The sequence below is a fragment of the Nannobrachium achirus genome, assembly GCF_963921795.1.
Source record: "Nannobrachium achirus genome assembly, chromosome: 13".
NCBI classification, from domain to species: Eukaryota; Metazoa; Chordata; class Actinopteri; order Myctophiformes; family Myctophidae; genus Nannobrachium; species Nannobrachium achirus.
In genome coordinates this window covers 13484584-13497545 of record NC_137833.1, presented here as the reverse complement: position 1 = coordinate 13497545, position 12962 = coordinate 13484584, and the positions used below count along the sequence as shown (strand labels likewise).

Here is a 12962-nt window from a genome sequence, read left to right as displayed (position 1 = left end):
GGTATTCCTATGCATTTGTTATATTGTTACATTGTACTGAAATATTATCTTGCTCGTTATAGTAATGCTTATTGTAAGTCGCTTTGGATTAAAAGCGTCTGCTAAATGCCTAAACTGTAAACCGACAGATACATAAGTCGCTTCATCCTGGGGGGTCCCCAACTAGGAATTCCAAGGTTAGTGTGGAGATAAAATCCCCAATGGTCAGGGCTTACACATTGGACTTGATTGAGTCTTTTATGCCCATATGTGGAGATTAAGTTCGCCTAAAGTTCACCAAATCCTCATAGACTTCCATTGAGCTGAAGGTTTTTTGGTGCCAGAAGGTGTTACAGCGACATCTGCTGGGCCATTTTAAAGAACAGCAGCTTCAATGAGAACCCTGAAGCGGTGGAACTTGCCCCTTGGGTTGGACCAGAACTTTCCAGAACCTGAAACTATTTTTTTTGGTTCTGGTTTTGTTTCCATAGCACACGGCCCAGTTTCAGATAAGGTTGTGGGAATCTTTTTTAGGTCCTGCCCTTGATGTAGTACTAAACTTCAGTTCTGGGAACCCAAGCACGCACTATTTGGGACCTTCCTGGTCAGGTCTTATATGGAAAATAAGCAGAACTTGGTCCTGGAACTTCACAGGTTCTTGAAAGTTCTTGGTTCTGGAGAGTTCTGGTCCTAGTTCTGGTTCGGCCCTGTAGTGGAAAAGGGGCTTTTGGTGTGACCCAGCCGGGGATCGAACTCCGACCTCCCAGTCTCATGGCGGACACTCTAACCACAAGACCTGATACATTTGAAAACCACTCAAATAAACATATTTTCGGACTCCAATTTACAGTTAAAGGTTTTATTTACAACAAAAAGTATAATATATGTACTATATAAAGACACTTTAAATACATCGTTATCCGACCTCAAAAATGCTTATGATTATTAATTGTGGTAGAATGGGCAAAATCATCCATCCATCCATCCATCCATATTTTACAACATAACAAAATAAAATAAACAGATTTGGAGAGTCTATGGTGTAGCTCATACAGTATATCGTCTCTGTCGGGTGGAAACCTCATAAGTTCAAAACCGTTACTTCAAATTCAAAAGTAGCAGGTCTACAAGTTCAAAACGGGCATGAAGGCATGATCTACACATCGTGGTTTCTCAGCCTGACAGCAACGATATGGTTTTCTAACATCCACAATACAAATCCAGCATTCCAGACCATGTTGTCACGGGTTTGTGGAAAACAGCATTCACCATATTGCAAGTTAATGTTAGCATACCAAGAAGCTGGCATGCACAAACTAATAGTATATGACATGCACCGATATGTGGTCGCAAAACATAATGACGCATCTCCTTCAGAAAATGGTCTCCTCTCGAGAGCACGTGTCGCTTGCCCACAACAACTGACCTCGACTGACATTGACCTCAAGTCTCCATGGCGTGAGTAATCAATAAGAGGGGGGGGGGGGGGGGGGGGGGTGGGGGGTCATTTGGGAGGGTGAACTACTCCTTTAACCACTTAAATCCCAGCATCCATATCATGGGGAAAGCTTTAGCAGAAAATAGCAGATTGAAATTGTGATGCGTTGTGAGTCAGCTATTCTCAGCTAAAACTTTCCCCACAATAACACACCAGCACAGGGGGGTTTAAGTGGTACATTTATAGTCCATCGTATGGTGGTGTCAAACATCGAAAATGCCAATCTGAATTGCTTTGTGAGCTTGTTCGGCTAGAATCGGCTATTTTCAGCGTGCAACACGTCCTGCGACAAAGTAGAAATCGGGCTTAAAACGGACTTTACTGCATCATTTAGCCTACCTCTCTAACTGGACTCAACAAGAGCCAAAAACCAGCAAAAGGGTGATAACAGCACTTGATATATCATGTTTACACGTTAGAAAACTAAATGCCATCATAAATAATCATATGGGAGTATTTTCTTGTTTTAATCAAAAAAAATGCAAAAAAGATTACAAATAAAAAACAAACAAACATGCAAATTGTTCAAACAATTCAGTCAATTTGGAGTTAGAATCATCTTAGGTAAGATCACAGATATAAAAGTATAGATATGATAAGCGCTGTACAGTAGCCTACTTCTGTTTTCACAGCCACCTGCTTTACTGGGGAGGGTGGGGGGTGTACTCGATGACACTAATAAGCAGGGTAACCGAGATCATTTTAAATGCTGGCTGTTTAAATAATGGGGGGATAAACAGGGGAAAAACAATACTTATGTTATTAATTTGGCATTCTCTAGACTAAAATGTTGGAGGTGGTGTTGGAACAGCCCCTGTGAAACAATCAGTTGAGCAGGAGTGGAAGAAAGCCCCAACCTGCTAGAGCATTGCAAAATACAGCACATTGCAAATACAGCACATCTGATTTGAGGTCTGATGTACATTTAAAGGTATATTCAGTGATTGTATTTCATTCAAATAAAAATATAATTGGTACATTTTCCATTCATTCTCCTCACTAGAACGTGTGCTGACCATATAAGGACTTCCACCATGGCACGTGTTACGAGCATAGCTAGATTCAGTTTTCAGAGGTGGCCAGCCAGTCCTCGACCAATCAGGGTAGAGTATGACCGTAGTTATGATGTTTAGTTATGATGGTCAAAATGAAAGTTTTGAGAACCACAGTCGCTCTGAATTAAGAACGTCTGCTAAATGCCTAGATTGTAATCTACTGAACTCATAAAATGCCACAGTCTCGTAGTAAATCAGTATCATACATATCCTGAAGCTGGAGAGGTAGGCCTACTGATATTCAGTGATTGGGGTGTCTAATGATCAAAACGAGAACATTATAATGGTGTAAACAATCTATAAAAAACTAAACATTTCCACGCTGTAAGGCAAGTAAGGGACAAGATGACCCCCGGCCACTTTCATTATCACTGAATACACCTTTAAAGGCTAATAATGTGGTACAGTCAATAGTGTATAATAACAGCTTCCTCCTCAACTTGTCATTAGAAGTCATTTCCATGTAATGTAATGGTGGCTTAATAAAACCAGAGTGGCTCAAAACGAGGACACCTAAACATTATTCTCCCTCACTGTCACAAATCACAGGATATAGATATTATCACTACTGCATATCTCAGCTCATGTAGCTCATAAACAGTGCAAATTAACAGCTTTACATTCCTTCAATATACGGTTGCGTTCCATCATCACCCCCCCCCCCCCCCCCCCCCAACACACACACACACACACACACACACACACACACACACACACACACACACACACACACACACACACACACACACACACACACACACACACACACACACACACACACACACACACACACACACACACACACACACACACACACACACACACACACACACACACACACACATCATATGAAACCATGTGCCCTGAAGAAAATATTTATGGCAACATTGGTCAGCATTAACTCCCAAAGGTGATTTGTTGATATACTGTATATGTGTAATAAAAAAACTAAATTATTATTAGATAAAATTAAAGATCTAACCAATAAGTAAGAAGTAACAGGGTACAGCCCATGTGATAACAGCATACAGGCAGGGGGAACGTGTGTTGTGGGGTTACAGCATTAGAAGAGAAAGACTAACAACAACAGCAATAGATTTCCTCCCCCTCCCTCTCGCCACTCATCCGACTCGCAAGATTGTATAGTAGCCTAAATGTATGTTCAGCACAGTATTTGACTTCACTTCATACAAACATTACAAATACAAACATCTTAGGGCCCAGTGCCCGCAGAAAGCATTTAGTCTGTCGGGAGGAAACCTCCATGTCCAAAACCGTTACTTTTGAGTTACTTTTGAGGATTAAAATTTAAAAAATAGCAAAAGTAGCAGATCTACAAGCTCAAACGAGCTTGCGGTTCTGCTACTTTTGATGCTTTTGTGTGACACCGTGGTGTGACCAAGTATAGGCCATTCATTTAACGAAAAAACACAAAAAGTTCAAATATAAAGTAGAAATAAGGTTTCAAACCGACAGCAACGATCTCCAAAGCACTCCTCTGCTCATAAAAGGCATTCTGCGGACACAGAGGGTTCCTTTGTCAGCACATCCTTTCAGTGGTTCTCAACCTGTGGGTCGGGGGTCCCCAAATCAATCAATAGAAATAGAAAAAATGTCATTCAATAGAAGAAAAAAAAAACATTTTGGGGGTGAACTACTCCTTTAAGGACTTTTTATACCTCTAAAATGACAAATTCAACATTGGCCAAATTCTCAAATATTAGAGGCAGAAATTGTGAAAATAGCCGATCTACATGCTCACAACACCTCGCGTTTTGAGACGTTGTGAGCATGTAGATCTGCTATTTTCCCCAATAGAACCGTGTTATACAAAATGTAATGCCTCAACTCTTAGACTTAGTGCTCGTCAGGGTGGGGGGGGTGGGTCCCCAGTTAAAATATTATTTTGAGGGTTGCAGCCTGAAAAGGTTGAGAACCACTGCTTTACAAGACGTTATATACATTCCTTCGTATTATAACAACTTCCAATATGCTCCTACAGCATGACAACATTAGATACAGAGGGAACGGGGAACCAACCACTCAACTGAACTGAACAAAAGCCCTACAAATAGAAGGTATTGTTTTTGGAGCCCTCTCTCCTTCTTCACTGATAGGATCTTTTCCACTATGAAGATTATAACCCAGAACCTTCCATAGAACCCTGTCAAGTTCTGTGATGTTATTTGGGACTATTTTCGAAAAACATTTTGAAAGTTTGTTTATCGTTCAAGTGGTAAAGCAAAGTGGGATTTTAGGTTTTAAGTATTTTGATTATCGGTGTAACATTGTTAATCACAATTATTTTTGCCACAATAATCATCATTTTCATATCGTCCCATCCCCAGTTCTGATTCTGGACTCTCCAGAACTCAGTTCTGGTCACAGTTCACGTAGCAGTTCTTGTAGTGGAAAAGACCCATAACTGCAGCTAAAAAGTCACCCCGCCGCCTGTGGCTGAGGCACCGGCTTCATGACAAATCATTTCAAGTAATCCTTGACAGCACACAACACGTTGACATACGGACATGTCGCTCTCGTAAAGTTAGAGTTACACAATGGTGTCGCGGCGCGCCCAAAACAGACAATCAAGTTCACAATTCAACTGCTTTCTTTCTGTCACCGCCATACAACAGAGTATAGACCAGTGGTGTAAAGTAACTAAAGACATTTACTCAAGTACTGTACTTAAGTACAATTTTGAGCTATTTTTTACTTTACTCGAGTGTTTCCAATTTTAAGTACTTCACTACGTCTCAAGAGGAAAACATACTTTTAACTCCACAACAAATGTTAAAACTCAAGTTACTTGTTACTTTGTAGATTTTGATTATCACAAAACATACTGTAACCATACATTTCGGACATTTGAAAATAGCAGATCTCCAAGTTCACAATGTAGAAATGCAGATCTGCAATTTAAAAAATAATACAAATAAATACGTTTTAGACATGATGACTTGTGAAAGGGGACATCCTGCATAATGAGTGATTTCTACTTTTGGTACTTTACGTATATATTTTGATGTGAATACTTTTGTACTTTTACTCAAGTCAATTTTGATTACTGGACTTTTACATGTAACAGAGTGTTTCTACATTAGTAAATTGCATTGATACTTTTACTTAAGTAAAAAGTTTAAGTAGTTTTTCCACCACTGGTATAAACTATAGGTGCTAGTGGGACATTGCATTTCTATAGCCTGGAGGAAAACAACGTTAAATATATAATTAGGCACTGGAGAACAATCATTCTGTAGCAGGCTGTATTTGAAATTAACAAACAAAACCTGAAGGCGGGTGTCAAGTGTTTGGTGATAGGTTCTGTGTTCAAATAAGTGGTAAGCAATATAGAGCTTTGACATGTTAAACACTTAGTTTTGTCTCACTTAACCTACCTTTAAAGGGCCATTTATAGTTACGTATGGTTGATTTTGTGTACGTTTTGGGTGAGGAACTACGTACGGTAACTCCGTCGCCATGCATAGTAGACATGCACGTTATTTATGTGCCGACCCGCTCTCCGCTCCAATTCTGCTCCCGTTTGCGTCCGCGCGCCACATGAAGGTGGTTCTCACACGTGTAAAAACCGAAGCATTTAGCCAAAATATGTAGAACCACAGATTTTTGACCCGCCGTGATGTTTGGTACAGTATAAATACGTGGTAACAGTCTGGACTGGATCTGCTGTCTGTCGGCAACATTATCGCAGTAAATGCAACTCCGCGAGGGTACAAATTTAACCACATGGATGCGGACCCGGAGTAGGCTAATTATAACAAAACACACGTACACACCCGCTCATATATTGAACATAATTCCCAAGTAATAAATGAGCCGCATCATCATCTCATCTTGTGACTTGTGTGCCTCGCTGTCTGTGCTCAGCTGATGACTGTTGATGCGTGATGAGTGAGGAGTCGAGGCGTCCTCTTCAAGTGGTTGTGTAACAACCTTTTTTCCGTTTCTTGATAAAATATATTTATTATTGGGACACACAGTTTGAGAACCGCTGTTAGAGCAGAGTTATTAAAGTAATAAATCACTACTGCGCCTATGTTTTATAACGGTGGTCGTGGGTACTTCTTGCTACGGATATACATCTTGTACGTTCAGTCCGTCCAGTTGGGTGCTGTCCGTAAGCGTCCGTATACGGATCTAAATCATCCAGAGTACGGAGGCTTGGGAGACAGACCGGATCAACCGGACGGAATTTGTCTCACCCTCCGTTGCTTATCTATTCCTGCAGTTCTTATGTACTACTATGCATGGTACTTAAGCGGTCAAACGTGTTCACGCACACATTACGTGCACAAGCGTCATCCTTTGGACAATATGTAGTGGCGTGTAAGCAGTGATAGAGTGAGTGCAGCTGTGGGGAGGGGGCTGTGTAGCCTACTTGAATTGAGGCACGTCACACATGTCGACGGCGCACGCAAAAAGCAGTGCAGACAATAAATTATAAGCATCCACATTTTTGCAGTGACGGTCATGTCAATAACCACCGTCATGAGCCCCTCGTCACCTACCACTACTGTCCACTAGAGGGAGTCTATGACCACAGCCAGGTGTGTCTTGCACGACTTTAACCAGTGGTTCCCAACCTTTTTGGAGCAATTTATATTAATAATACAATACAATTTGTACAACATCTTGAGATAAATGAACACTGAGGACTTTACAATGTAGATCTGGGGCCATCAGAGAGACAAAATAGATGTGTTATCAACCGGGGGTCAGTCTGTGGCTTAATGCAGTGGTTCTCCACCTTTTCAAGCCGTGACCCCACCCCCCCTCCACGCTGACAAGCACTTGGAATTGTACAGGAGTTGAGGCATTACATTTAGTTTGACTCAGTTCTGCGGAGAAATATTGTGAAAATAGAAGAACTACTAAGCTCACAGCGCCTCGCGTGAGCTTGTAGATCTGCTATTTTCCCCCAGTTTGGGAACCACTGGCCTAATACATATCCTTGGAAAAAAGAATAGACTGTTAAAAGACTAAGAGAAAACATGGCTATAAGTTGCCAGAGTGGTGCATGTTGGGGATGGGGTAGAACTTGGACACCCTGCTCTGGGTGGTGGGGTTAAGGCATTCTGACTCGCCACTCATCCTGAAGAACACCTCCTGCTCCTGCAGCTTCCGGGTGAATTCCTCCTCCAGCGCCTGCAGAGGGCGCCAGAAATACACACATGTACATTTCAATAAATCCACTCTCACAAGGTACTAACTGATTAAAAAAGTACAGTAAGAGCAATTGATATTGCTTGGTTGAAATATAAAAAAAGGTTAAAGCTCCAATGTCGCTTTACTTTAACCACTGTTCTGGGGAGAACTTTAGCCAAAAGTATCCAATCTACAAGCTTGTAGATCAGATATTTTCAGCAAAGAGGCTTGGCGTAGAGGGAAAAAAGAGCAGATCAAGTATAGAGTGAACGGTCAACTTTACTAGTTTACTAACTAAGTATTGAGGGTTTAAGGGGTTGTAAAAGAAAATACACATTAACATGAATCCAATACACAGTGCTGTCAAACAAGGCTACGAAGCCATCAATGAAATCTATAAAAAAGTTGAATCAGCAACACAATCTTATACAAAGGGGTCCCTACTTAATCACTCTTTCAACTAAGGGGTCCATGGCCTGAACATTTTTGAATAACCTTGCACTAAACAAGAGATAAGCCCTTTGCACACAGGACAGTTGCGTTTTTTTTGTTTGCTGCATGAATAAAACGCATTGGATTTGGTGTGCAATGCTGTGCGGAATCGGCGCTGCGGATCCCAAAAGGAGTCATAAAAGGAGTGATGAGTTTTTTACCGCATGCGACAAGACGCACAAATGGAACTGGGTTCGATCGAAAAAAACGCACGGCCGCAGCCACTCGTCGCACGGCTAATTCGGATCCGGTGTGCATGAGGTCGTAGCGAATCATTGTTTTCTTAAAAAAAATGAAATTGTCCGTTTTATCCGTGCAGATAAACGCGCCTGTGTGCAAAGGGCTGTATACTGTACATTGGAGGACATTTGGAATCCAGTAAACAAGAAGGGGACCTCCATCTTACCTTCTTCCTGGGCCTGAGTTTTTCCCTCCACTCCCTGATCTCCTGGACGTGCTCCTCATCCAGCTCCTTCAGCTTCTGGGTCTCGTGCTCGATCAGCACGTGGCACTTCTCATTCTGAAAGTCAGGATGTATTAAAACCTGTTTAGGCCTGAACACAAATCTGTTCCACTTTAGATTTGAACCACTTTAACCATTATTTTATGCTTTGACTATTAAAAAATAGCAGATATACAAGCTTGTAGATCTGCTATTTTTGAAAAACGGTTAACAATTTGCGCAAGTCTTTGAATATTTTCGTCACGATTCTATAAATGTCTTCTAAATCCTTCTTCTAAATCAGTGGTTCTCAAACTTGTTCATGTCAAGGACCCCCAAAATTACATGTATTTGGCCGTGGACCCTCCATCTCAATATATGTTGTTCCAGGGACCACCCAGAAGCAAATATTTTTGTTACAAATGTTCACTTTTAAAAATATATATTCAAAGACTTCGTGATTTTTCAAAAATAGCAGACCTACATGCTCGCAGCTGAGCAAGCTGTGAGCTTGTATATCTGCTATTTTTCAATAGTTAAAGCATTAAATAATTCTAGGCCTAATTGGGTATCAATCACTGTTTAGACCCTGGCCACGGGAAAACACTCATTACTGGTGTGGGCTGTCCGTTAAGCAAAGGACAATCGATGGGGAGCGGGTCGTCATTGAGAAATAAACCCTGACAGGGTGATTAGAGCCTCGACGCGATAGCGTCACCTGTGTGTGTGTGTGTGGTGAGCTCACCTGTAGCTGTTGCAGCTCTCTGATGTTGGAATCACACTGCAGCTGCAGGTCTCTCATCTGGTTCTCATGTTTCTGGTGCTGGTTCATCCTCTCACCCTTCTGCCTCTTGTCCTCCTGAGAGGCAAACTACACACACACACACACACACACACACACACACACACACACACACACACACACACACACACACACACACACACACACACACACACACACACACACACACACACACACACACACACACACACACACACACACACACACACACACACACACACACACACACACACACACACACACAGCAATGAGACCAGTAAGACACCTAAGGGCCTCGCCCTAAAGGGCGAGGTCGCGCCATGTCTTGGCCATCTGGCCAGGGATGTTTATCGGACCAGTTAACCATATATGGAGACCTCCGGTACCCATAGATATTCAGATATGGGCTTAATATTGATGACATCAGGGATCTCCATATATGGGCATAAAAGGTATTTGGTCCCCTGGCATCACAGGGATCTCCATATCTCCATATATGGGCATAAAAGGGATTTGGTTCCCCGGGCATCACAGGGATCTCCATATATGGGCATAAAAGGTATTTGGTTCCCCTGACATCACAGTGATGTCAGAGTGTGATGTCAGAGCTTGAGAGTCAGTCTGGTGAGTAGCTAACCTGCCGACGCTGGTAGTCAAAATAATGACACGTATAGCGAGATTTCCCCCATTTACTTACATGTTTGATCTTCTCGCGTTCCTGCTCCGGGGTGCCGGGGGCGGCGGTGATGCGCAGGCTCTTCTTGAACATGGCCATGCGCGTCTTGGCCTCGCTGCGTTGGATCTTGGGCAGGCGACCTCTCTCCTGCGTCTGTCGATTCTTCATGTCCTCGATCAGCCGCTGGTTGTAGCGATGCATCTGTTCCATCTCCTACAACACACAGCATTGTTCCCACACTCTTAGCTCAAGACCAAAAAAAAGGAGATTTCGACGTTTGTCTGGGACCTATCCAGCTTTTAGCAAATAGCAGAGCTACTTCCTGACCCACTGTTTGGGAAACAGTGACATACAGTACATGCACGCACACAAAACATAACCAAGCACACACACATTAATTAAGCCGTGACAGGCTTATTTCCTTAGAGGCATTCTATGGCTTGATTTATACTTACTGTAGCTGCACGCTGAAAATAGCCCATCTTCAAGCTCATGTGTCGCTCAACCCAGTATAAATCATGTGGTGTGGATCATTGTAATTGGGTATTTGTTCAGTAACATGCGTCTCCCCAGCTCTTTAGAACAGAAAATACTGTACATTTTCAGATGGGTCACCGAATTCATCAAATCAGGAAAGAAATTGTTCCAATTCCAATGCTGTCTGCTCAGTGTTGGTATATAACAGTGGTTCTCAAACTTGGGGTCGGGACCCCAAGTGGGGTCCCCAAATGATGTTGTGGGGTCCCCAGATGATTAGCTTAATGTCATTTTTTTCTCACTCAACAGTAAACAAACCAACACACAGTATAGGCTTAAGTGTATACAGGGTATCTGCACATTTATAAAGTGACAATTTAAGGACTTTCAAGACCGTTTTAATACCAAACTGGCCAAACATTAAGTCAAATATTAAGTAGGCAAGAGATGAACATTGTGAAAATAGCCGATCTACATGCTCACCACGCCTCTCAGTGCGAGGCGTTGTGAGCATGTAGATCTGCTATTTTCACAATATTTATCTGTGGAACAGAGTCACATATATAACTTATTCTCGGGTCGAAGCGTTTTACCTTTTCATGTCTCTTTAACAGCTGGTGTCTCTGCATGAAGTACTGGTCTTTGAGTTGCTGTTTCAGTTGCTGGTGTTTCTCCTGCAGGTGGCGCTCTTCCAGCTCCCACATAGCGGCCTCTCGAGCTACACAACACATACACACAGGTTTGGGTTGTATTCATGTATTATACTTGTGTGGACTAACATTTTACAACAGTGATTTGATGAATGCCATATTCAAATCCGAAAGTCGAAGAGTAGTAGATCTACAAGCTCACAACATGTCCTTGGATGCTCTATATTTCGGTGCACGACACCAGCGCGCAACTAAGGATAAATCAGACCCAAGTAATCCCTAAACCTAACCAACCATAAACCAACCATTTTTCTTGTGAGGACCAGGTAAATGGTCCTCTCAATGTCAATTTCTCAAATTCTTCGATACTTGTGAAGGACATTCGGTTCTCATAAGTTTACACACACACACACACGCACGCACGCACGCATGTCTGGAGTGAGCGGACATGCACATGCATGTTGGTTTGGTGACGAGGGGTCTGAGGCATTCTAGTGATGACAGCCCTCAATATGCATGCTGTGTTTGTCTGAGTCACCACCAGTCAGGCACAGACGGCCTCGGCCATTATTTGTCAGTTTTTGTCAACATCAAATATCTACCAAAAAGCGATTTGAGTTAATTTATATAGTTGCTGTCAAGCAGAAAGCTTTTTGTGTTTTTGTAAATTAAAGGAGTAGTTCACCCCCAAAATGACTTTTTTCTATTGATCCGTTTCGAAACGGGTCCCCATCCGGAATCAATGGGGGTAAATTTACTCTAATCAAATTTTTGTCTTAGGAATGTGACAAAAACCAAAAAATATTATTGAACTCTACTCTCCATGGCATGAGTAATCAATAGAAAAAAAGTCATTTTGGGGGTGAACTACTCCTTTAACAGCCTACATACTTGATCATACTACAGTGTCACTCAAAAGTAGTTTTTGAGTTTGTACATCTGCTACTTTTGAATTTGAATCCTGAAAAGTAACAGTTTTGGCCACCCATGTATGAGGTTTCCACCTGACAAAGTGGGGATCTTTATAATAAAATCAAAGTTTGAGAATCACTGCAAATAACCACTGCTGCGGTGCGGACCTCTCACTGCAAATAACCACTGCTGCTCTCAGTGTCATAATCATGTGAGAATGTCCTAGAGTACAGTACCTCTCAGTAGCTGCTGCTTGTGGTTGAGGCAGTCCTTCTCGATGGTGGCGATCTCCACCTTGTGCTGCTGGATGATCTTCTTCAGGGCTCCGTCCAGCTCCATCTGCTGCTTCTGCAGGAACTCCTGCTCCTGATGGAGGGAGCCAGAGAGACAAGGAGGATAGAGATGACATTTTAGAACACTGTGTGAAAGGACACAGAGTTTGGGACAGGATATGAGAGAGAGAAAGACAACATACGGAAAACCACAATGTGCCACCAATATCATTTATATATTGTCAACAAGAACGACACAGCTGTGACTAAAGTTCAACACCACACTTCACTACAGAGATATGACATCGTCATAACTAGAGTCAGGAGGAAGAGACAGTCAAGACATCTTGTATGGCACAGTGATCCAAAAATGAAGATGAGAGAGAGAGACACAGAGAGAGAAAAGTTAACACGATACCAAGACTTGCATTTTCTAAAAAGAAGAAACATCTACATTGACATTCACACAGGTACACCCAACATCAGACTGCCTTTATGTGCTTGGATTTATTGGTTATTTGGTTTTAAACATGGCAGTACAAGTAACCTAAATTTTACTTCT

General features: G+C 42.1%; 1 protein-coding gene across 1 annotated transcript in view; it reads right to left on the bottom strand.

Annotated features, from left to right (window-relative positions):
* Positions 1–7359: 7359 nt before the first annotated feature.
* Positions 7360–12962, bottom strand: part of LOC308296640 (STE20-like serine/threonine-protein kinase) — a 49258-nt gene continuing 43655 nt past the window's right edge. Inside the window, exons 19-24 of the mRNA XM_080739968.1 lie at positions 12365–12494; positions 11160–11284; positions 10111–10302; positions 9378–9503; positions 8597–8710; positions 7360–7698 (exon numbers count right to left, since the gene is read on the bottom strand). Coding sequence (XP_080596094.1) covers positions 7549–7698; positions 8597–8710; positions 9378–9503; positions 10111–10302; positions 11160–11284; positions 12365–12494 — 837 coding nt within the window. The 3' untranslated portion in view covers positions 7360–7548. The remainder of the gene's footprint in view (positions 7699–8596; positions 8711–9377; positions 9504–10110; positions 10303–11159; positions 11285–12364; positions 12495–12962) is intronic.